A 21,398-nucleotide genomic window follows, 5' to 3' on the forward strand; every position below is an offset into this window, starting at 1 on the left:
AGCATCACTCCCCACATTATAGATAGTGTTTGAATCCTGCTTCCCGCACTGGTGGGTTTGGTTTGCCTTGGTTGATCCCTGTTTCCTCCTCCTGCCTGTCAGTGCCTGTGGGGAAATGGTGGGTGCTTGTGGGGCTGCCCCAGCCTCCCCACGTGGGTTGTGCCTGGTACTGAGGCTCTTGATGCACTTGTCCAGTTGATAACTGGCCCCCAAAGTGAGGGACCTGATGCTGTTCAGAGCCTCTGCCACCACAGACTCTAAATGGGACTCTGATGTGGGGAAAACCACATCCATGAGTCCATTTTGGGGACTGTGCCTGGGGTCTGCAGAGGCTCGCAAGGTCAGTGAAGGTCTGGAGAAGGCTGTGGTGGTTGTGTGACCCACACTGGCTGTTCTCCACTTCCCTGCAGAGGAGAGAAGGTGCAGGAAAAGGTCCTCTGGTGACCAGAGGGCTGGAATAGCTTTTGTCATGGAGAGTGTAACTAGATGTGGTGTCCTGCCTTTGGAGAAGAGCTGCCTCCAGAGGGAAGGATTAGACTGGGGCTGCACTGCAGCAGGCAAGTGGGAAATACATATTGACTGTGTCATTGCAGTGCTGGGGAGCACTGTGTGAAACTGAGCCCACCAGAAAGGTCTTTCCCCATAGGTACACAGGGAGCTGAGGAGCCCAGGGCAGAAATGCAGATGATTAGATGCATTGTTGGTGACGGGGATGGGAATGAGCCGTCTGGCAGGCTCCGTGTCTCACTGCAGCCACCCCAGCCCGCCTGAGCATCACGAGGAACCCGCATGTCCTCCTGACCCGGTGCAGTGTGACTGTGCCAGCCCAGCAATACTTCAAACTGTCCACAAGAGTCACTGTTGCTTTGTCTAAGGAGCCTCCCTCCATTCCTCCTGCCTGTGAACTGCCTCATTTCCTCACCCTGTGTTCAGGTCTCCATCCATGGAGAGAGCAGCATTGCAGGCGAGGATGAAGGCTGCCGAGGAGGACGATGGAAGGTGGTTGATGTGCTGCGGGAGTGACCTTTCCCATGTGCTCTTCCACACGGGTTATTCCTGTGCAAGACTCCAGCAGACAGCCCTTACCTTCCCTGGGCTGGGCTCTTTGATGTGCTCAGGGAGCACAGCGTGTGCTTTGGAGACCGGTGGCCCGAATTAACCTCCCTGCAAATGGTTTCCAAGTAACAGCAATACTTGCAGCAAGATAAACTGCGAAGCCGATTTATATTTACCAAGATTGTGTTAACCTTTGAGAGGTTGACCTCATGCAAAAACAACAACCAACAAACCCCAAAGATGAAGTGGCAAAAACATGTAGGGCATGAGGGGGGGTTGTTGTTGTTTTTAATGCTTTCACTCTCTGATTACTTCAGCCTTGGTGGTGGTAAACATAAACCTGCTTTCAAGGCAGTCCTGATTTTTGCAGCTGTGGAGCCATTAAATCTTTGCCTGTATTAGCACTTTCAAGGTCAGCCATGATGCAAAACTCAAGGCAAGCCATCAGCTGTGTGAGAGATGCTAATTATCTTCATTTACCCTCCTGGTTCCTGCTAACAGACCCAGCAGCAGGGTGTCAAAGCCCCCCCCCCCTTGCTGCAGAGTGTCACCCAGGTTGAGGTAGGGAGGACAGGGGTTGATTTAGCTGTGCTGGCCCCAGGGGACAAGCTATGCCCCTTTGGTGGGGGCCATCCCACACATGATCATCGTGTGGCTTGATCAGAAAACCTGTGTGGATCCAGGTCTGCTCCGCAAGAGGCATCAGCCCCATCACTTGGCTGTGCCTTCTGCTGGTGCTGCTTGGAAGTGGGAGTAGATCTGGGGCTGAGAGGCTTGAGCTGGGGATCCTGGAGTCTGTTTCTTGCTGGTAGCTGGTGTTTTCCATCTGTTGGAGAGTTACGAGTGCCACTTGCTAGTGCTGCCTTGGAAGGTCTATTTTTGCACCAAAGCATTGAGGGTGAAGTCAAAGGGAATGAAGATGTGCAGCTCAGGCGGTGGTCAGTGACTTCGTGTGTATCCCATAGCTCTGGTGACTAATGAAGAGGGGAAGACAGAAGTTACAAAATCCAAACGGTACTATTAAGAACTAGAATTACGCCTGATATTTTTCCTCCTTGATAAACTAAGAATTGTGATGCTTTCTGTAATGTTCTCCATCCCCAAATTTAGGCAGCGCTGCCCCCAGTCCTCTCTCTAAGACCCTCTGCCCCTTCCCAACCCTTGCTGCTGCTGAGGTCTAGGGATTTATGGGGGAAGAGGGTGTTTTCTCCCTTCCCCATTAGCCAGGCAGGGAGGGGAATGAGGAAGGAGCAGGGATGTCTTTTCCTTCTGCTAAATCCTGCAGAACGTGCCTACATGAGACTGTTAAGCTCCTGATCAGTAATTACACACTGCAGCTCTGCCTTTAATCGGGATAAGAGACTTAAGGAAACTCCTTTGCCCCTGGTCTCTACCTTTTACCTAGAGATTTTATTGCTGTGGATAATAGTAACAGGAACAACGGCAGGAGATCAGCTCTTGGGTTTGTGTTAGGCTCTGGGTGCTCATGCAGCCTTTCCAGCTCCCTTCTGCTTTGGTGCTGCTTCTCTCTAAGCAGTTATGTCATGCTGTCTGTAGCAAGTAGGAAGAAGAAGAAACGAGGGGGTGTTAGGGCAGACGCTGGGTTGGTTGTGGTTGCAGTGGCCAGTTTCTCTCTTGAGGTCCTCATTCTGCAAGTGGCTGGTTTGTTTGCAGTGGGGTTAGGCACAGCTCCAAGAAAGCAAGAGGTTAGGAGATACGTGATGCAAGCCCTGCTGCAATCCTGCCTCCTTATCAGCACCTCGGAGTCCCCAGGGTGCATAACCCCTTGGGAGTGTGTGTGTACTGACAGCTCCATCACTGCTGGCCCTGGGGACCGGGGCACAGGGTGGCCTCTTATTTGCGGAGCCACCTCCTGCCATGCAAAGCTTGGCCTCGGCCCCCCAACTCTTGGGACCCCATTGGGTTTTGCACATCAGAAAGTGAAGTTAGCCATGAAACAGCCTGATAAATACAGCACATGGTAAAGGTTTTCAGAACTGGGAGTATATGGATGTAATGCTCAGCTTTAGTCCTGGCTTTACCAACAGATGTGGGTGAGGTCCCCAGATGACCACATTTGCTGCTCTGAAGTTGATGCAATTCCAAGTTAAGGTGGAAAGCTGCGCTGCGAACTCCCTTGGGAGTGGGGAGAGCCAGGCTTTGGATTTGAGCTGCCTCATGAATCAGTTCTCATCTTGTCTTTCTCTTTACAGAAACCAGGCAATGCGGAAGAAGTTAATTTTGTACTTTAAGAGGAGAAATCATGCTCGCAAGCAGTGGGTAAGCGATTCCCTCAGACTTTATGTGTAGTGAGCAACGTAATTTATTATGTGAGAAAGAAAAGGACGTTTCCCAGCAGAGAGGTGCTGGAGCTCAGTGCTTTGCTTGTTGCATTGCTGTGGCATCTCTTATGCTTAAAATAACTTGGAGAAAGGAGAGGTCCCTGATCCTGCTGCAGGCAGCACCTCCCTCCCTGTGGAGACAACACTTGGGGTTGGCTTAATCACAGTGAGCCCTTCACTGATCTCAGAGAGCCTATTCACAGCGTAAATGTCTATTTTGTGAGTAATTGAACCCAAACAGAGGTGTGAATCGAGCTGACTCTGCTTCCAATAAATGGTCTGAAGCCTGATCTGACTGTTTCCAGTTGACCACAGGGCAATGTTCTAGGAATTTGTGGTTTAAAACAAAACTCCAGCTCTGTGCCGGTTTGTTTCTAGGCGGCTTTGCCTGCAGGATAGTTCCAGCATCCTTCAAGAAGATGGTTCTTGGTTAACTAAGGGGTAAGGTGGGGTTTATTATGAGACTTCAAAGGTATTTGTTGCAAGTGCCTGGTAGACAGAGGAGAAAGTTCAAGTGGGATTTACAGAATTATACATTTTTGTTGCCTGCAGGAGTTGCCTGCAGGAGCTGGGAGGCAAAACCAGTGCAAAAGGGGAAATAGAACCCCAGACTGGTTTGGGTTGGAAGGGACCTTAAAGCTTATCCAGCTCCAATCACCTGCCATGGGCAGGGACACCTTCCACTAGAGCAGCTTGCTCCAAGCCCCTGTGTCCAACCTGGCCTTGAGCACTGCCAGGGATGGGGCAGCCACAGCTTCTCTGGGCAGAAGCAACCAAATGCCAGAAGCAACCAATGGCCCCACCAGGAAGGTGGATTTTTCCATGAAGGGTGATTCAGCTCGACGCAGGGCTTCACGTTTTATGCGGAAGATGCAAATACTGGTTCCTGCCTTGGTCTCAGTGCTCTGGGGCAGGCTCAGGCGCTGGTGTTGCCAGTGGTGCAGGTCAGTGGCTTCAGTGCTGGTTTTGGACACAAGTGCTCTGGCTTGGAGGAATTGCTGGAAAAATTCAGAATAATAAGCCTGGGAAGTGGTTTGAAGGCCCTGCCTTTAGAAGTAGCTTTCAATGCTGACATTTCTGAGCCAGCAATCACATTATTTTCTTATTTATGGTGAAAAAGGCATGTTCCTTTCCTTTCCCATGCTTCATTCCCCCCCATTTTATAGCAGTCTTCCAAAAGCAACAGATCCTGCACTCCAAAGGCTTGGTTGTGGCTCCCTTATGTGTCCAAATCCATGATAAAACTTCTCCCAGGTTTCTAGCAAGGGGCTGCAGGTCTTGATGCAGCATGGGCATGGGTGCTGCTCAGGGTGCCTCGCTTGCCCCTGCTGAGGACTGTTGTGGGAAGCAGATTGATATTCCCTTCCTCAAAGCAGGGATTGTAAAGCACCATGTGGCTTTACTGGAGCCCAAAGGGAAGTGCCCAGGAGCTGCTTTCTGGTGGAAGCAGCCTGTTCCTGCGCTAAATCTGGAGTGAGCCCTTCTGTTGTGAATATCAAGGAGCTGGGGGAAAAGGTTTAATGAGGCTGCAGGAGCACGGTTCCTAAAATACGGCGTGCGCTGAAGTCGCCTGTCATGCAAAATAGGTGCATTTCTGCCAGCCAGTTTATTCAGTGTCCTTGAAAGGGGATTTTTCAGTTTAGGGAAGCATTTTGCCTATTCTACAAAATAGGCAACATACGGTTGCTGAATTTGCAAAGTGAATGCATTTGCTGATTCTGTTTGCAAAATGGGTTCGCTTAGCTATTTTTCTGCCGGTTTTGTAGCAGACCCTATTTTTAGCAAAGCCCATCTACGTGCCAGTGTTTCTTTCTGGCTCTTTTGCTTTCTGGGGTGTTATCACTGCCCTGGGCTGGCTGGAGCAGGGTCAGAGCTTGGTCTCAATAGGGTCTAGCCCTGAGAGCCCCACCAGAGGGTGTGCAGGGCTTCCTTCCTCCTGCCTCCACCGAGGCTGGTTGATGGAATTGCCATCAGAGGGGTGATGCTGCAGAGAGAGAAGGGTAAAGGGGGATGTTTTGAGTGTAAGGCGTTTATCTCCATCAGCCAGGGAATGAAAACTGTGGGGCTCGTTTAGGGATTGGACTGGTTCCTCCTGTTACCTTCACTCTTCCCCTCCTCTCCGACGAGCTGCTCCGTTCCCTGGAGCTGTGAGAGCGTGGGCTGCAGGAGGGCTCGGGCTTGGCACAGCCTACAAACTGCCTTCAGCTGCTATGGCAGCGTTACTATTCATCCATTTTTAGACACGCATGTCAAGTCCGATTTGGCTTGCCATCACTTACTTGTGTGATTGAGAGGCTGATGGGCTGGTGAGCCCAGCCGGGAAGGGGGGCAGACGAAGCACCGATGCTAAAAGCCGGCACAGATGATTGCTCAGGAATGAACATGCTTGCTTAAGGCTGCTCAGAGGATGCTCAAAGAAGAAGGAATAGACTCCCAAAGTGCTTGACCAGGAGCTTCTCCTGGTGATTCAGCTGTGAAATCTGGGGAATGCACGGTGCTCTAAGGTGCCTGTAATCTTGGCTTTCGAATGCTGGCAAAAGGTTGCAGAGAGCCTGTATCCCAGCTGGACAAAAAAGCACTAGACAGGGATGCTGCAGCCCAGCCCTGCTGCGGTGGGGCTTGAAGCTTGTGTGGCAGGGAAGATCTCTTTGCCCCATGGTGGGAAGGGGCTTAAGAAAGCAGATATGAGCCAGAAGTGCTCAGCTGGTCCATAACAAAGCCAAAGCCATGCTCTGCAGGGCCGAGCTGTGTGAGTGGGGAGCTTTGGTCCTGCCCACCCTGCTGCCGGGGTATGAGCTGCTGGGGAAGTCAGCAGCGTGACGTTGATGTTGCTTTTTTCTATCTGCAAATACGAGTTCCTTAAAAGAGGAATTCTGCATCAAGCTTTCACCGAGTTGTCCCAGAGAGTGCAGGAAAAGGAAGAAAAGGAACCGGCAGTGAAGCAGCCTGGCAGCTGTGCCAAGTGGCAGCGATGTGTGACCCAGCACCAGCTCATTCCCACGGGGAGCAAAAGACCTTTCAAAGCCTCAAAGCTTCTCACCAGGCCAAGCCGTCCTCGTGCTGGGCTGTCCCCTGGCTGTGCCACGGGCTGGCACACAGCACAGAGCACCCGCTGCATCCCAGCACCGAGCCTTCATAAACTTTGCAGGGTATTTTTAGCCTCTTCCGAATGCGATGCTCTGAAAGCAGGAGGCTGGAGCAGATTTGCTGGCAGGGTGGGAGCTCTGTGTTCAGGGGGCTGAGAGCATCACTTCGGGAGGGGTAGGAATGCAGCAGCTGGGATTTCTCCGAGCTGTTGGCATTACCTATAGCGTGAGATTTCCCTTGGTGGCATTTAGGCCATTTTTATTCTTGTTCTCATTCCTCACTTTCATTTTCTGGCTGTTTCCTTCAGTTCCTCTAGCCAAAACCCAAGCATCTCCTGTGCGTGCATGTGGGGCAGGAAAGCCTCTGGCTCTGGGTGCACAAATGGGAGTTAGTTTATGCGGGGGGGAATGTTAGTCTGCATCAGGTTTAGGGTTTGAGGAGCTTTGTCCACCCCATGTTATTGTTGGGGTGCCTCCAAAGGGCCATGGGGATCACAGCATGCGTTGCTGCGCTTCAGTTATTGCCTGGTCCAGTGCCGGTCCTGAGCTGCCTGTTCTGGAAAGCAGAACACAGCGGGTGGGAGGCGACCTGGGGTTTGCCACTGATGGTTTTGCAGTGACATCTGCTTTCACTTCCTGATCTGGGGCCTACGAGGCATGTGTTTCACTCCGAATGAAACCTTAAAAGCCCCTCTGGTCACCCAGCTGCCTTCACGTGAGGATGGACACCGTCACTCTGTCACTGCTGTCTCCTTGGTGTGGACCTTGCCTGCACATGGGAATTCTCCTCTAGGAAGAGAGTGGCCAGAGGAGGCAGGGGCAGTTAGAGGCTTGTTTGGGGAGGTGTTTTAAGTGATATTTCAATGTCATGGTTATTGGGCCAGTCCCATAAATACGAGGGAGAAGTGCAGTGCTAGACCTGTGTTGGGTGGCTGGCCATGCGAACGTCACCCAGAAGGACCTGCATGGAAATCCCATGCAGAGCCTGGGTTTGCCATCGGTGGGGATGTGCTTATCCTGCTCCTGGGCCTAAAAGCAGGAGCAGCAACTGGAGAAATGCTCCTCCTTTCCAGGATGGTGGAGGAGCTGGTGGCATCACCACGCTGCATGGCCTTGGTCAGCCACACTGCATGAGTGTCCTGGTTCAGCAAAGGTGTTGGGGCTGGAAGGAAAAGCCTTGAAGGGTACCTGATGGCCTGTTTTGAGCATTCACCCTGGGTTTGATCACAGACCCTGGAGCGTGTCTGTGTCCTAATGAACCATATTCCTTTAAGCACCATGACTCACGCTCAGCATGAGCAGCCATGGAAGGACAGGCCTGGAGGAGCTGCCCTTCCCTGGCAGTCTCCTGAGCTCCCTCTCCCTCTGCCCCTTCAGGAACAGAAGTTTTGCCAGCGCTATGACCAGCTGATGGAGGCCTGGGAAAAAAAAGTGGAGCGCATTGAAAATAACCCGCGGCGCCGTGCCAAAGAGAGCAAAGTGCGGGAATACTATGAGAAGCAATTCCCGGAGATCCGGAAGCAGCGGGAACTGCAAGAGCGCATGCAGAGGTTAGAGGAGAAGCGGTAGGAAGGGGCTGAGCTGGTATCAGACAGCCTTTCTCTTTTCTATGGGGATGGGCATGGGGCTTGTTTGCGGGAGGAGCGGGCTGGGGTGGCTGTCAGTCCCGTTTCTCCCTGTCTGGTCAAAGCAGCAGCCAGCGGACAAGCAGCTTTGCTGCTTTTTCCCCAGGATGGCTCAGCACAGGGCCAAAAGAGAAGGAAAAATGTCAGGAATGTGGTTGCCTGCGTCCCCTCTGCTGCTGACCTCCTGGCTGGCCACACTGGAGCAAGGGGCAGCTCTCTTGTGTTAGCACCTGGCTAGGACAGTGCTAACTATTGCCGTAGTGGTGGGCCCAAACTAAGATGTACGAGACCATTTGGTCATGTTGGTTATTTAATACATGCATATGCTTTGATCAGAGCCTGGGCAGGGGTAAGAAACGTGTGGAAGTTAATAGGAGTGACTACAAGTAATAGGGAGGGAGCAGAATGTCCTCTGTCTCTCCCATCCCCTGTCCAGTTTTTCCACCTCATTGGGAGCACAGTTTGAGGTCACATTATTCTGTGCCAGGAGGAGGCATGGATCCATGATCTTGCTGAAAACTCTCCATCCTTCCCATTTCAGTCCCAGGATCTTGCCCAGGGACAGCTGATGTGTGCAGAACCCAAACCCCCTCTGCCAGCACCTCATCTTATGCCCCACTAACAGCTAGATGGGTCCAGACTTCCTAATTAGTGGCTTTATTTTGTCTTAAAGAGACGGGGAGAAATGGTACTGAGGAAGAAATGTTTTAATTTGTTACCTGCTTAATAAGAGAAGTTTTAATTCCATGGGGCTTGTGGCTGTTACATTAAATGATATGGGGGGGGGGGGTGTGTGTCAGTGGCTGGTTTTGATTTAAAAGTTCCCACAGCATTTGCAAACCAGGTGCTGTGGCATCAGTACTAATGGCTTGGTGGTAACACTGATGCCACTGTTGCTATGGTTCGATGAGCAGGATAAAATACAGGGAAGTGCATGGCTGGGTATGAAATGTCCTTCTGTTGTAGCATTCCAGGAGGTCGGCACACGTAAGGAAGGTGGTTTGAAGCTCTTGTCCTGTGAGCCCTAAATCTGGGGATCACGGGGAACAGTGCTGTGGGAGCCCAGGGGGCTTCAGCAGGCACCATTCCTGCAGCATGGGATGAGGTGGCATAGATGGGGTGTTGGATATGGCCATGGTGGAGGTCAGCAAGGGGGACCACAGAGCCATTGAGCTGTCACAAATGTGGTTTGCTGCTTATGAAATGGAGCATCAGTGTCTGAGTGTTTCACTGCCCTTTCCCAGCAGGGTAGGACAGAGGGGCAGCGGTGGGCTCTCCATGTCAGCTGCACGCAGCGAGCATGAGGTGTCAGAAATCATCGACGGGCTCTCAGAACAAGAGGTGAGACCGGGTTGTCCTTTCTCCTCCTCTTCACTCCTCACTCCACTCTTCTCTGAGGAAGGCAAGAGCGCACTGCCAGGTCCCGTGGGGAAATCAGAGACAAATCCCACTAAGTTCAGGCCACGCTGAGGTTGGGGAGGTTGCCGTGATGCCTAATATGCTTTCTGGACAGGATCCAAAGTGAGGTGTTCATTTAATACCCAGCAGCATCTTTCCAGCCACCCAAGACAGGTAACAGGGCTGTGCAATGGTTCTGCAGGACCTAAACAGGGAGCAAAGCACCCCAAGGAGCTGGTGGTCAGTGGGTAGGATTTGTCAGCATTAAACTGCCTCTTTGGGACCTGAAACCTCAGGATGCTGCTCTTCCTGGGTAGCACCCCACAACCACCTCCTGGCCATTGGTTTAAACTGGAACTGGAGGTGGGAAGGGAAAGGAAGGGAGCCAGCACCCTGGCTGCCGGGTGGAGGGGTTTTTCTGTTTCATTTCATTTTGTTTTGAATGGGCTGTGTGGCTCGACACAGGGGAATCCTATGGAATGAATGGTTTGTATGTGAGCCAGTTGGCCCACATCTTCTGGGAGTGCTCCATTCATCTTGAAACATCCCCGTGACCTTGGCTTCGTTTGGATCTGGTTTCACAAGGGTTCCACTCTCTTGGCACGGCAGCGAGCTGCAGTGAATGGATTGCGTTCGGGAGGGGAGAGCAGCCATTGCCCAGCAATAGCTGAGATGTTTGCAGCCTGTGCACCACGGGTCGCTCCCTGCCCCGGTTCCAGGGCAGTTTGCTGTTAGCCAGTGAAGGCAACGACCTGGAGGACATGGGTCTCGGGAGCAGAGAGAAATTTCACAGCTCTGCAGAGGTCGTGGCCAAGAGGAGCGTTAGAGGATTGCCTCCAGCCTCCTGCACAGTGAGTGTGCTGCTGAACGGCACACTGATAGCATTCTGCTGAGCACAAGGCACTGCTGTGCTTGTCTCAGAGGAGCTTCCAGCCCTTCCAGAGGGTTGGAAGGAGCAGGGAGGTGAGAGCCAGGGAGCATTGCTGGTGGCAGAGGCCAGCTCTCTGCCCCAGCACGCTGCTGGAGAGGAGCGAGGTCTGGCTGCCTGCTGCAGGGTGTCTCTGCACCCTGACACCCTTCCAGGCACAGGGAGAGGCCCTGCTGCAGGCAGTGCTCCTGCCTGCTGCCTCTGCCTGCCCTGGCTTTCTCCTTTTGGCTGGGGCTCTCTGTGGCTGCCAGGGTAGATGCTCTGGCTGCAAACTGTCCTGACCTCCCACAATGAGATGACACCCCCAGGGCATCTGAGCAGATGGTTGCTCAATGGGAGGTGTCTCAGTGAGGATGAGAAACGTGATGGGATGAGTTGAAGCATTCCTGTGTGTGCAGAGAGTTGTGTTTTAGGAAGAGGAGGATGGGTCTGATCAGTCACAGCAGGGAAGCAGAGTGGTGCTGGGCAGGCCTGGTTGCGGGAAGGATTGGACATTACTGTTCTCCCAGGAGCTAGCATCCGACTGTAGTTTAACATAACAACACTTGAGACCTGGCCTTCCTGGGTTAAGGGCTGGAACCTATGTCTGACCAGTGCCATTGCAGGTGACAGGACTCAAAGGGGTGCTGCTGCTAGCAAAGAGGGTGGTCAGAGCCATCCCCCTGTGCCAGGGGGCCAGCTGAAGGGACAGTCCCAGCGTTCAGGCAAGGGACAGCAGAAATGAGACATCACATTGGCCACTCTGTTGCAAATACTTAAGGGAACCAGTGTGCCCAGTCTGTCCTGTCCTGGTGTGCAGCCAGGGCTCTGGATGAACTTTATGCTTGAATAGGATGGAATAAAGGTGTCAGGTTATGTCCCAGGGTGTTGCAGTGAGAGGAAAGACAGGAATGGTGGCCCTGTTGCAGTGACATTTGAAGCCTCTTGGAACAAGATTAGGTTTCTTGTGGAAGGGAAACACTATGTCTCCTCTGCTCTCCCTTTCAATAGGCTTTGGGAGCTGACCTGCTTCCCTTGGAATTTGGGCTGTAGGGCTGAACCCCTCCATATGGCCATGGGTTTGGGGTTTGCATTCCCTGTGCCACTTCTGCTCTGATTTGTCTTGGTCATGGTCAGGAGCTTTTTTGCTTAAGTCAGACATTTCCACATGGTATCTTAAAGCCTTTTATTTCAGACTGAAACATTCATTATTTCCTGGCTGACAGCAATAGCCTCTTTCAGCATTTCATTTACAATTACTCCAGCAATAAAGCTGTCTGGTGCTTGCTTTTGAATTCTCCTGTTCCTCCGCCTGTCCTTTCCTCTCGAACATCTGTCCCCTTCGGTCCCCACGGGCCCATGGTGCTGACCAACTGTTCTCTCTGCTTTCCCCACAGAACCTGGAGAAGCAGATGCGCCAGCTCGCTGTCATCCCACCCATGCTCTACGATGCTGACCAGCAGCGCATTAAATTCATCAACATGAACGGCCTCATGGATGACCCCATGAAGGTCTACAAGGACCGGCAGGTGATGAACATGTGGAGCGAGCAGGAGAAGGAGACCTTCCGGGAAAAGTGAGTGCAGCCCATACATCTCTGTGTGTAGCCCTTGGGAAGTGTGGGCAGGACCCATCCAATGCTTTGGCAGGGGCCCCAGTGCACTGGGACGTGGATTTCCCAAGGAGAATGGATTTCCCCCAGGGATACAGTCGGAGTCTGTGCTGCCTTGGGCCTGAGCACAGCGTGATGGACCTGCACAGAAACCTCAGGCCTTTCTGTATGGTTGGTGTGATCGTGTGCCTGAGCAGAGCTGCTGCTCATGGGGAGAACTAGAAGTTTTTCTGCTTCTGCATTCCCATCCCCATCAGCCAGTTGAAGGATAGCACCAATGAAACCCAGTGCTCCATACGCTCATCTGGTTTTGAGTTTACATGCTGTCTTTTGAGCACTGTGTGTCCAGGGGGATTCTTGGGGCTGTCAACATCCAGCTCCCCCATGTAGGCCCCCTCAGGCTGCAGCTTCCAGCTGGTGCCGGTCCCTCAGTGCTCCATCCTGCTGTCTGCAGGATTTGCCACCAGCTGCTGTTTCCATGGATGCATTCCCACATCAGACACATGCAGACTCTGGCTGCGGTGCTTTCTCCTGTTTGCGAGCAGTGCTGGAGAACAGCTTCACTTTGTCAGCTGAGATCACTTGGGGGATTGCTGATCCCTTCCCTTGGGTACCACTGTGCTGTCAGCCAAGCTGTGGGTCCCAGCTTAGCCTCACATCCAGACTCCCCTGTATCTCGTAGCCGAGTGGGGGCCCAGGTCGGAGGACCAGAGCATCCTTGGTGCCCCAAATGTATCAATGTGTCTGTGAAAAAACAGCTGAAGTTCAACTCCAGCTCACTGCTGTGGACATGAGGGACATGGAGGTATGTGGGTGCATCACAGCCACCTCATCCCTTGCAGCAGCGCTTCCTTAATCTGGCCTCCATACGATGATGGGATAGCTCCATGGATAAGCAGCAGGCCCACAGCCAGCCAAGCTGGAAGCTCCTCCATGTCCGGGATCCTCCTCCTGTCCCTGCTTGTGACGACTCCTGTTTGCTGCTGAAATAACTAATTGCCAAGGCAGACCGAAAGGGAACAAAACAAGCAAACCGCCTCCAAGCCTTTGGTAGAGGAGAATCCTCATTGCTAATTAGCCTTAAAATGTGACACCCCAAACAGCAAGGCTTGCCCGCAAATGACGCAAAGACTAATTACTTGGTCTTTAATGGCGGGGCCGTGCCTGCCTAATGGGGTTGGAAGAATCCACACCCAGCTCATGCATCCTGCTGTGCACGGTGGTTTCTGTGTCATCACCGTGGGTGATGCAGAGCTTGAGGCATAAATACAGCAGGATTTCAGGGCTCTCACAAAGCTCATCTGAAGAGATTGGTACTTAGGAGCTGTAAGGAGGGCCATGGGTCCTGTCCCAGCTCCCGCCCCGATCCCAGTGTGCGGGTAGCTGAGCTGCCTGGTGTGCTGTTGCTCCTAGCCTGGGTTTTTAAAGTGAACCAGACTTGTGTCATCTGTGATTGTGACCCAGAGCTGGCCTCTTCCTGAGACCGTGAAAACCTGATGTAACCTTTTATTCAGCCTTCATGGTGAGGGCTCTTGGAGAAAGCAGCCAGGCACTGCAAGGCTGACAAGCTCCAGGTCTGAACTATCTTAGCTGTCAAAACATAACCACGAGGCAGAGTCTGATTTGATTTGCTTCTGGGAAGGATTTCAGGTCTCTCTATTGAGCGCTCATCGCCAGGGGGGCTGTGGTTTGCTGGTGAAGGCTGTGGTACCCCTTGGTCCTGCTCAGGCACCAAGGCCTTGTTGTGCTGGGCACCATAAGAAGACAACATCCATCCTTGTTATGGGGACACAATCTGGCTTATGAAAAACAACGTATTGTTGTCTGCATTGCTCACAAGGCTGTGTTAACATCACTGATAACATGGCCTTGAAAACCCCGTCTGTTGGTTTGTGCTGGGTGCCTCTCCAGCTCTGTGCTCTGATTCCAGCCTGTCTGAGCAGCCCAGCTCTTATCTTTCCCCTCACCCCCAGCATTTCTGGTTTCTTTTTTCTCTTTCACATGTTTTGAGGGGAATCTCTCTTGGTGTCTGTATTATATCTGGGGGGGTAAGTTTTACCCTTCAAGTGGTAGAAAGGCCACAGTTGCCTGTGGGATAGAGATTGGGGACCCTATTAAGCACCCACACCACAGCTCACCCACCTCTTCCCTCTGATCCATTTCCATGGGGCATAGGGCCGGTAGCTCCAGAGAGCTGACAAACCACACGTGCCACACTGGCCACTCTGCTCCTGTGGGCAAAGCCCATGCTGGTGGCAGCCCTGGAGCAAAGTCACCACTCACCAGGCTCCTCGTGCTTTGGTGATGCAGTGGTTAACCATCCTCCTGCCAGCAGCAGCACCTCCTGCCAAGGGCTTGCTGGCCTGAGATGCTTCCCCACCAGCTAAGCAAAGGGATTTGTTGGAGGAGACATCTCTGTGCCTGGGGACATCTACCCGCAGTGGGTGATGCACCCTCCTGGGCTGCCGGAACCAGGGGTGAGCCTGCTGACAGCTCCTCTGCTTGTGTTCCTCACAGCCACCGTGGCACTGGGGATCTCTTGAGCAACTCGGCAACGTGGCAGCTTCCTGCTGGGGCTTGGGTTTCCCTTCCTGTCCTCTGCAGCTGCTCCTGACAGCCCAGCCAGGCCTGGGGTCCCGCTCAGCAGCAGGGGCACCCCCAGCCATGCTGCAGGATGCTTTGGCATTGATGGCAATTCTTCACCCTTTCCTTGCCAGATCCTGAAGCCTCAACCACGTGTGCAGCTCTGTGCCCATCCTGCCATTGGTACGGGCTTGGGTGTCTCTGGGAGCAGCCCCCCTGCCCTCTCCCACCCTGTGATGAACATCTGCTCATTGGAGCTGCTGACCAGCCCGGCTGCAGTGGGCTAAATATAAAGTTCCTGTCTTTCTGGGAAGCTGAGCAGCAGACAAATATTTTCTCAAACCCTTGGGTCCCTCAGGGAGCTGCTCTTGCTGCTCCAGGCACACAGGGCATGGCAGCCCAGCTGCAAGAGGGTCAGAGCCAGAGCCCATGCTAACCCTCTCCCTTTTGCTCCTCAGGTTCATGCAGCATCCAAAGAACTTTGGCCTGATCGCATCCTTTCTGGACAGGAAGGTAAGCATCCCTACCTGGCTTTAACCTGCCTCACGCTGTCTCTTCTCCATCACATCTCCCTTTGGTGCTGGAGCAGCCAGTGGATGCTGGGCACCTGTGGGTGGTGGTGGCTCAGAGTCCTGGTCATGGTCCAGATGCCTCCTGGCTCCCTGCAGAGACAAGGGACTGAGTCAGCGTCAGGGAGTTTGGATCTGGGAGATGTGTGAATGCATCCAGCCTGGCATGTAGGCGTTGCAGCCCTCCGTGATCTGCCTGGCGAGCTGCTTCCCAGCATCTCCTGGAGCAGTTTGCACCAGCCAGGCTGTCACACAGCAGGGTGGGTATGCTGCTGCCCAGCACAAAGCAGAGGGGTCCCCTCTTTGCTCAGGTTAGGGGTGCTGAGGGTGGGCTGAGTCCCAGTTCCTCCGGCGGTTTGGGTTGGTGTCATGTAGGCACACACACCTCCCCTTTTGTTTAGCTTGCCGGAGGGCCTGACCTTTCCCAAGCCTCTGTGTCGTGCTTCTGGGACTTCTCCTTTTTGCTGATGGAGGAAAGGTTTGAAAAAGAGATCTGAAGGGAGAGCAAGTCCCTGTTCCCATTCTGAGCAAGGCTAGGTACCTTCTGTGGAACTGGCCATATGGGCAGATCCTGGACAAACAGCCTGGAAAGACAGTGGTGGACCAGGTGCTCCCCTGAGCAGGAGACATTTGAGAGCTACTTGTAGGTAGCTGCATCCTCTGCCCATCTCATACAGTGTTTGATCTACACAGTGTCCACTCTCTCTGGGGGAACCCCTCTGCTTTCACGGGCTGACCTGCAGAGGTTCCATCCACCCTAAATTATTCTCTGATTCTGCGTGATTCAGGCTGGGGAAATAATTCCTAAGGCCTTGACTTTTCTTTCCAAAGCAGCAAGCAGGCAAAGGCCGGCAGCAACCTTGTGCTGCTGCTGTTGCTGTAAGATCCCAGGCGCTTTCCAGCCTTTCCCACTTGCTGAAGCCGAAAGCGGTGGGACTTGGATGATGCTCACAATCCAGCCTGTGTTCCAAGCTGTAAAATGTCTTCTAATTTTATTTGTACTCATTTGTAAATCAGGCTGTAATTATGATACAGAACACATCCATTATCCTGTTGGAGAGAGATGCAAAGTATGGCTCAATGTAATGAATTAATAGATTTTTAAATTGCATTATAAAAAAAATAGTGATCTTAGCCCTTGGAACAGATGACTGTAAGTTTTTGTGTTCTTGTATGTGTGTGTATAATCAGGGCTAGATTAGAAAGAGATCCAATTAACACTTTAAAAGTTGCAATCTGGTTTTGCACATGGTTCCTCTCCTTGCACAGGGATAGGGAGAGCGCAGCCCCTGTGAGCACGCAGCAGCACCCTGCTCCTGGGTGCTTCCAGGTGTGATGGGTCTGTTCATGCAGATCCTGGGTATGAAAGTGTAGCCCAAGACCAGCGTTCAGGTGCCAGGACAGTTCAGCAAAGGACTTTTCCCAGTGTGGAACACTCTGCTGCTCAGGATCAGGATACGTCCCAGCAATGGTTCCATGTTTTCCTAACGGGTCTAATCTGGGATGGTGCTCATAGAGCCAACTGCTGGACTTGCAGTTGGGATGGTGGCTCCTGCGTGCCAGGATCTCAATCTGACCATGAGAAAGTCATATGAGCTAGTTAAGCCAGTGAGCTTAACATCTGCACATAACACGAGCTGACAGTTGCATGGCAGGTTGTGCCTCACGTAACCCTGACAGAGGGTGACTCTCCTCCTTCTGCCTTCAGTTGCCACAGTCATCTGGGGTCAGCCCTTTCCCCGTTAGCATCCAACATGGGGTGCTTTCTGCTCTGCACCCTATCTCCATCTCATCATGCCTGTGGGATGGCCGTAGTCTGTCCCTTGGAAGAGCTCAGTGTTTTTACTAGGACAATGTACATTGCCCTCCTCTTCCAGCTCCAATGAAGGGCTTTGGGAGGGAGGTGTTTGGGTTGCAGATCTTCAGAAGCAGCAGGAGACCTGGCGATGGCAGGGCCTGAGCGCTGCTCCTTGAAGTCTGCGCCCTGATAGTGCCATGGGATGGGACCTGCTGTTCCCTGACTCGCTGTGTCCTTGCAGACGGTGGCAGACTGTGTCCTGTATTACTACCTGACCAAGAAGAATGAGAACTACAAGAACCTTGTAAGAAGAAACTACCGGAGGCGCGGGAAGGGCCAGGTAAGAGCTGGAGGAACCCATGGAAACGTTGGGCTGAGTGCTTTGCACTGCTTTGCACTTGCAGCTTCTCAGCAGCACCTTCTCTGAGCACCCCAGATGCCGCTTTCCTCCCCTCCCCAGATGGAGGTCTCTCGTGCAGGCTGCAACAGGGCTGTGGTTTTGCTCTGTGTAGCTTCTCAGAACGTGCTGTTTTCTGGTGGTTGATGTTTGTCCGTTCCTGTGCCAAGGTCACAGTAGCTTTCAAAAAGCAAATAAGAAATCCAGGATGCTTGGAAATGGAAGGGGATGGAGCGAATGCAGAAAACCTGGCTGCGTGTCAGGAGTAGCACAAGGTTGCCCGTGGAGCCTGTAGCTGTGGGCAGGAGCCAAGTGGAGCCTCTTCTCTCTCCACTCTGGAGACAGCAGCCAGTGCGCTGATGGGGATGGGGCTCCTGGGAGCTGGTTTGGGGTGCTTCTACCTTGCACCTGTGCAAAGAGGAGAATGAGCCGAGTGGGAATGACTTCTGGTGACCACCTGAGCAGAGAGGCTTATCAGTCTGTAAGAAGTGCTGGAGGGTGTCTGAGGTCTTCTTGAGGGCTTGCAGATTTGGTGCTGTAGCTGGAGGAGACTCTTAAATCTTTGGATGAGGGCCAGGCCGGTACCTAGGACACCATGAGATGCTGGGGTAGGTGACTGAATCAACCCTTGGCCGTTACCATGGCCAAGATAGAGATCTAGACGTGACCATGCCAGTGTTGCTGCTGATACCACGATACCCAGATAAGTGCTAACCTCTTGGGCAGGTACCTTGTCCCTGCAAATGCTTTCAGCCAGAGGAAGGTCCCTCAGGTCCATCCCCAGGTCCATGAATGAACAATTATCCATGTCATGAGGAGAGTGGGGTGACCACAAAGGAAGCATCTCTCCAGATAACGTGGAGATAGGGATGGAAAAACTGGCCTGGCCTGTGCCACCACTGACATCAGCGGCTCCTCACACTGCATGGCCATAAAAAGCAGCAGTTGGGTCGAGGTCCTGATTGGGAGGCAGATAGGTAGCCTCGCTCCAATTTGATTTCTGCAGCATTAAGACATCAGAATAGCTAGCACATGACGAATGTCATGGACAGGGCCCAATTTTCCCTTCTTTCTTTCAGACACATTAGGGATGGATAAAGCCCTATTAGATTATCCAGTCCCTCTCCCAGCAAACACAGGGTGGTTCCCTGCAGTACATTTTTATAGTGTTTACCATGGTCTGTTTTGTTAGATCACAGCAACTAGAACATGAGACCACATTTGTTTCTTGTTAGTGGTGGAGACATTTAGCATAGCAAATTCTGGTTTCAGTGTGAAGTTGAGCAAGTGTGGAGGGAGAGAGGCAATCTAATGCTCCTCTCTGCATCTGCCTACCTCCCGCTGTGGCCACAGACCTGCCTTGGCCTGCACCCAGCAGGTACTATTTGTGTTTTGGGGTTTAAGGGTATCCAAAGCATCACTAGCTACAGTATTTCCCATGGTGTTTTCCCTTGCTTATGAGTCTGGTCCAGCCTGGGCAGTGGAGATTGTGTGCTGCTGTTTGGAGCCTTGTTCTGTTCCAGCTTTTGGGAGCAGGGACTTAACTGCATCCCATAGTACTTACTTTACAACCGTAGTAAAAGGCAGGACTATTTTTGCAAGCAGGGGGCTGCAATATTAGTAACTTATTAAGAGTGAGGCTGCTGGGCACTGAAGGGAGCAGATTCACGTCCACTGCAGCAGACCTCAACCAGATCATTATTGATTCTGAAAGAAGAATCAGATCCCTGAGTCAGTGCTCAGGTGGAAGGTGGGATGTTCTGACAAGGTGTGAGACCCAAGGGCTGCTTGCATGAATAGTAGTGGGAAAGAAGTGCAGAGCTTAGAATCCAGCTCTCCCACAGAGATCTTGGGGGGTCTTGAGATGCACACTTAGTGCTGTGACACCTCCAGTATTTCTATATGTTGCTTGCATCCATTTCCTGCAAGGCTGCAAGCAGGCTTGGGAAGGGCATGATGCTGCGGAGAGGAGGCTCTTGCCCATGTAGCCTCATAGAGAGTCAGAGCTCTGCTGGGGAGCAGCAGTGTGGGGCTGCTCCAGCGCCAGGCGATCTCCCTTCACCTGCCCAGTGTCAGCCATCAGAGATGGTGACAGAATGCAGGACGGGAGACATGGTGGGACAGCATACAGGGAGGAGTGGGGCTGTGAGCCATCCTCCTGCAGCACTGGGAGACATGGTGCTGTGTTCCCTGTGCTCCAAGCACAGGTTTTGCTGCTGATAAGGGTTCAAGCAGTTAAACGCCAGAAGTGAGCTATAATTGATTTTAGAGGAGGGCAGGCGAGGTGGACTTCAGATCAGATGAGAGGAGTGGATGGGGTCTGGCACAAATAGCATTTCAAGTGGCCCTGCACTGTTTTCTCACTGCTTTCCTCATGGAGAGGCTGGTGGTCTTCCTTGCTCTTGGAGGAGCTTGAGAGCAAAGTGGAGATAATTACACGGAGAAACAAAGCTCCTCTGGTGTCAAGGCTCTCATTGTGGCCTACTTATTAAAAGTCCATTAAAAAGTAAGAATCCCACTGCTCCCTGGCTGATGGTCCCCTGGCAAAGGATATTCCTCATAAAACTGCTACTTAGTGCTGAAAATCTTCTGCCAAAAGCAGGGACTTCGCACGCTTCTGCTTCCAGTTTGTCAGAACATGGAGCAGCCGCCTGCTCCGAGGCAGGGGGCATGGTCATGCCATAGCGCCTGCCCCGGTGCTGGTGGGTGAAAGGTGTTCCCATCTGATGGATCGTTGTGTGGAATATTTGGGTTCCTGAGATAAAGAGCCTTTCTAAACTAATCCACTGTGTTCAGGTACGGAAAACGCCATTGAACCCTGCAAGGGGGGGATCACTGGGAAGAGGAATAACTTCCAAGTGTGTAATTTGTCACTGGAAACAAAAGAAAATAAAGAAGTTTGTGTCATGGTAAAACAATCTGATCCAATAATCAGCATGAATCTGATGAATTCATCTGCATGATTTTGCATGAGCCTCTATTGAAAGGCCCTTGTGTAGATGAAAGCCCCTTTGGGGGCTGTTGCAGTCATTCTTTAGGGTGTTCCAGAGAGCTTCTCTGCAAATGCCCCCAGTCCTGTAGTGGGGGCACCAAAAATTACCTCGGGGCTGACAAGAGTTCTGGAGAAGGACTTTTTCCAAGGGTGTGTAGTTACAGGCCAAGGGGAATGGCTTTAACCTGCCAGAGGGGAGATTGAGATGAGCTCTTAGGCAGAAGCTCTTCCCTGTGAGGGTGCTGAGGCACTGGCACAGGGTGCCCAGAGAAGCTGTGGCTGCCCCATCCCTGGCAGTGCTCAAGGCCAGGTTGGACACAGGGGCTTGGAGCAACCTGCTCTAGTGGAGGATGTCCCTGCCCGTGGCAGGGGTTGGAGCTGGATGAGCGTTAAGGTCCCTTCAACCCAAACCAATCTGGGATGCTATGAAAATCGAAGCTAGGCAGTTAGTGCCATGTGTCTCCTCTTTGGGCAAGCTGCTCAGCCGGGCTGCGGTAGCACAGGTGTTGGGCTGAAGCTGTGCTGGAGGAAAAGTGCCTTTATTTCAGCATAATTATTCCGTGCACAGCGCAGGGTTTTTATTCCACAGTATATTCCCTTTGCTTTTGGAGCAGCGGTGCCCACGTCGCTGCAGCGCGCAAGTCGCGCTTCCTGTGTCAGTGCTGGTGAATTCCCAGGGGAGAATCCCTGGAGCTCCCCCGCAGTGCCTTGATGGGGAGGCGGCTGGTCATCCCGCCAGGAAAAGCCGCTCCAGCAGCGGGTCAGTCACCAGCGGCGATGAGCGGCCGAGGAGCCGCCTGCCCGCCCTGGGCTGACTCAGATGAAGTCATGTGTGGATGAATGGATGGAGGGATGGATGGATGGAGCGGGACGTGCCGTCACACCGTCCCCCTTGGCGCTGCTGTCAGACAGTGCTCATGTAGCCCCTGGCGGAAGGGCCCTGTGTGTGTGAGCGCTGATGCTTTCGAGGACTCACTCCATGGCACCCGGGGGGACCAGCTCCACCCCGACCCCCCATTTCTCCACTGGGGAG

General features: G+C 52.6%; 1 protein-coding gene across 9 annotated transcripts in view; it reads left to right on the forward strand.

Moving 5' to 3' along the window:
* Positions 1-21,398, forward strand: part of NCOR2 (nuclear receptor corepressor 2) — a 160,423-nt gene that overhangs the window by 71,420 nt on the left and 67,605 nt on the right. For 4 of the 9 annotated variants that reach the window (XM_057422080.1, XM_057422085.1, XM_057422086.1 and 1 more), the window contains exons 8-13: positions 3,270-3,336; positions 7,862-8,049; positions 9,354-9,450; positions 11,812-11,990; positions 15,068-15,122; positions 17,218-17,316. In XM_057422080.1, the coding sequence (XP_057278063.1) occupies positions 3,270-3,336; positions 7,862-8,049; positions 9,354-9,450; positions 11,812-11,990; positions 15,068-15,122; positions 17,218-17,316 (685 nt within the window). The remainder of the gene's footprint in view (positions 1-3,269; positions 3,337-7,861; positions 8,050-9,353; positions 9,451-11,811; positions 11,991-15,067; positions 15,123-17,217; positions 17,317-21,398) is intronic. The other 5 variants (XM_057422083.1, XM_057422087.1, XM_057422084.1 and 2 more) reach the window with 3 other exon arrangements.

Source organism: Pezoporus wallicus, unplaced genomic scaffold, assembly GCF_028554395.1.
Source record: "Pezoporus wallicus isolate ANWC-B61680 ecotype Strahan unplaced genomic scaffold, APGP_CSIRO_Pwel_v1 contig_12728, whole genome shotgun sequence".
Classification (NCBI taxonomy): Eukaryota; Metazoa; Chordata; class Aves; order Psittaciformes; family Psittacidae; genus Pezoporus; species Pezoporus wallicus.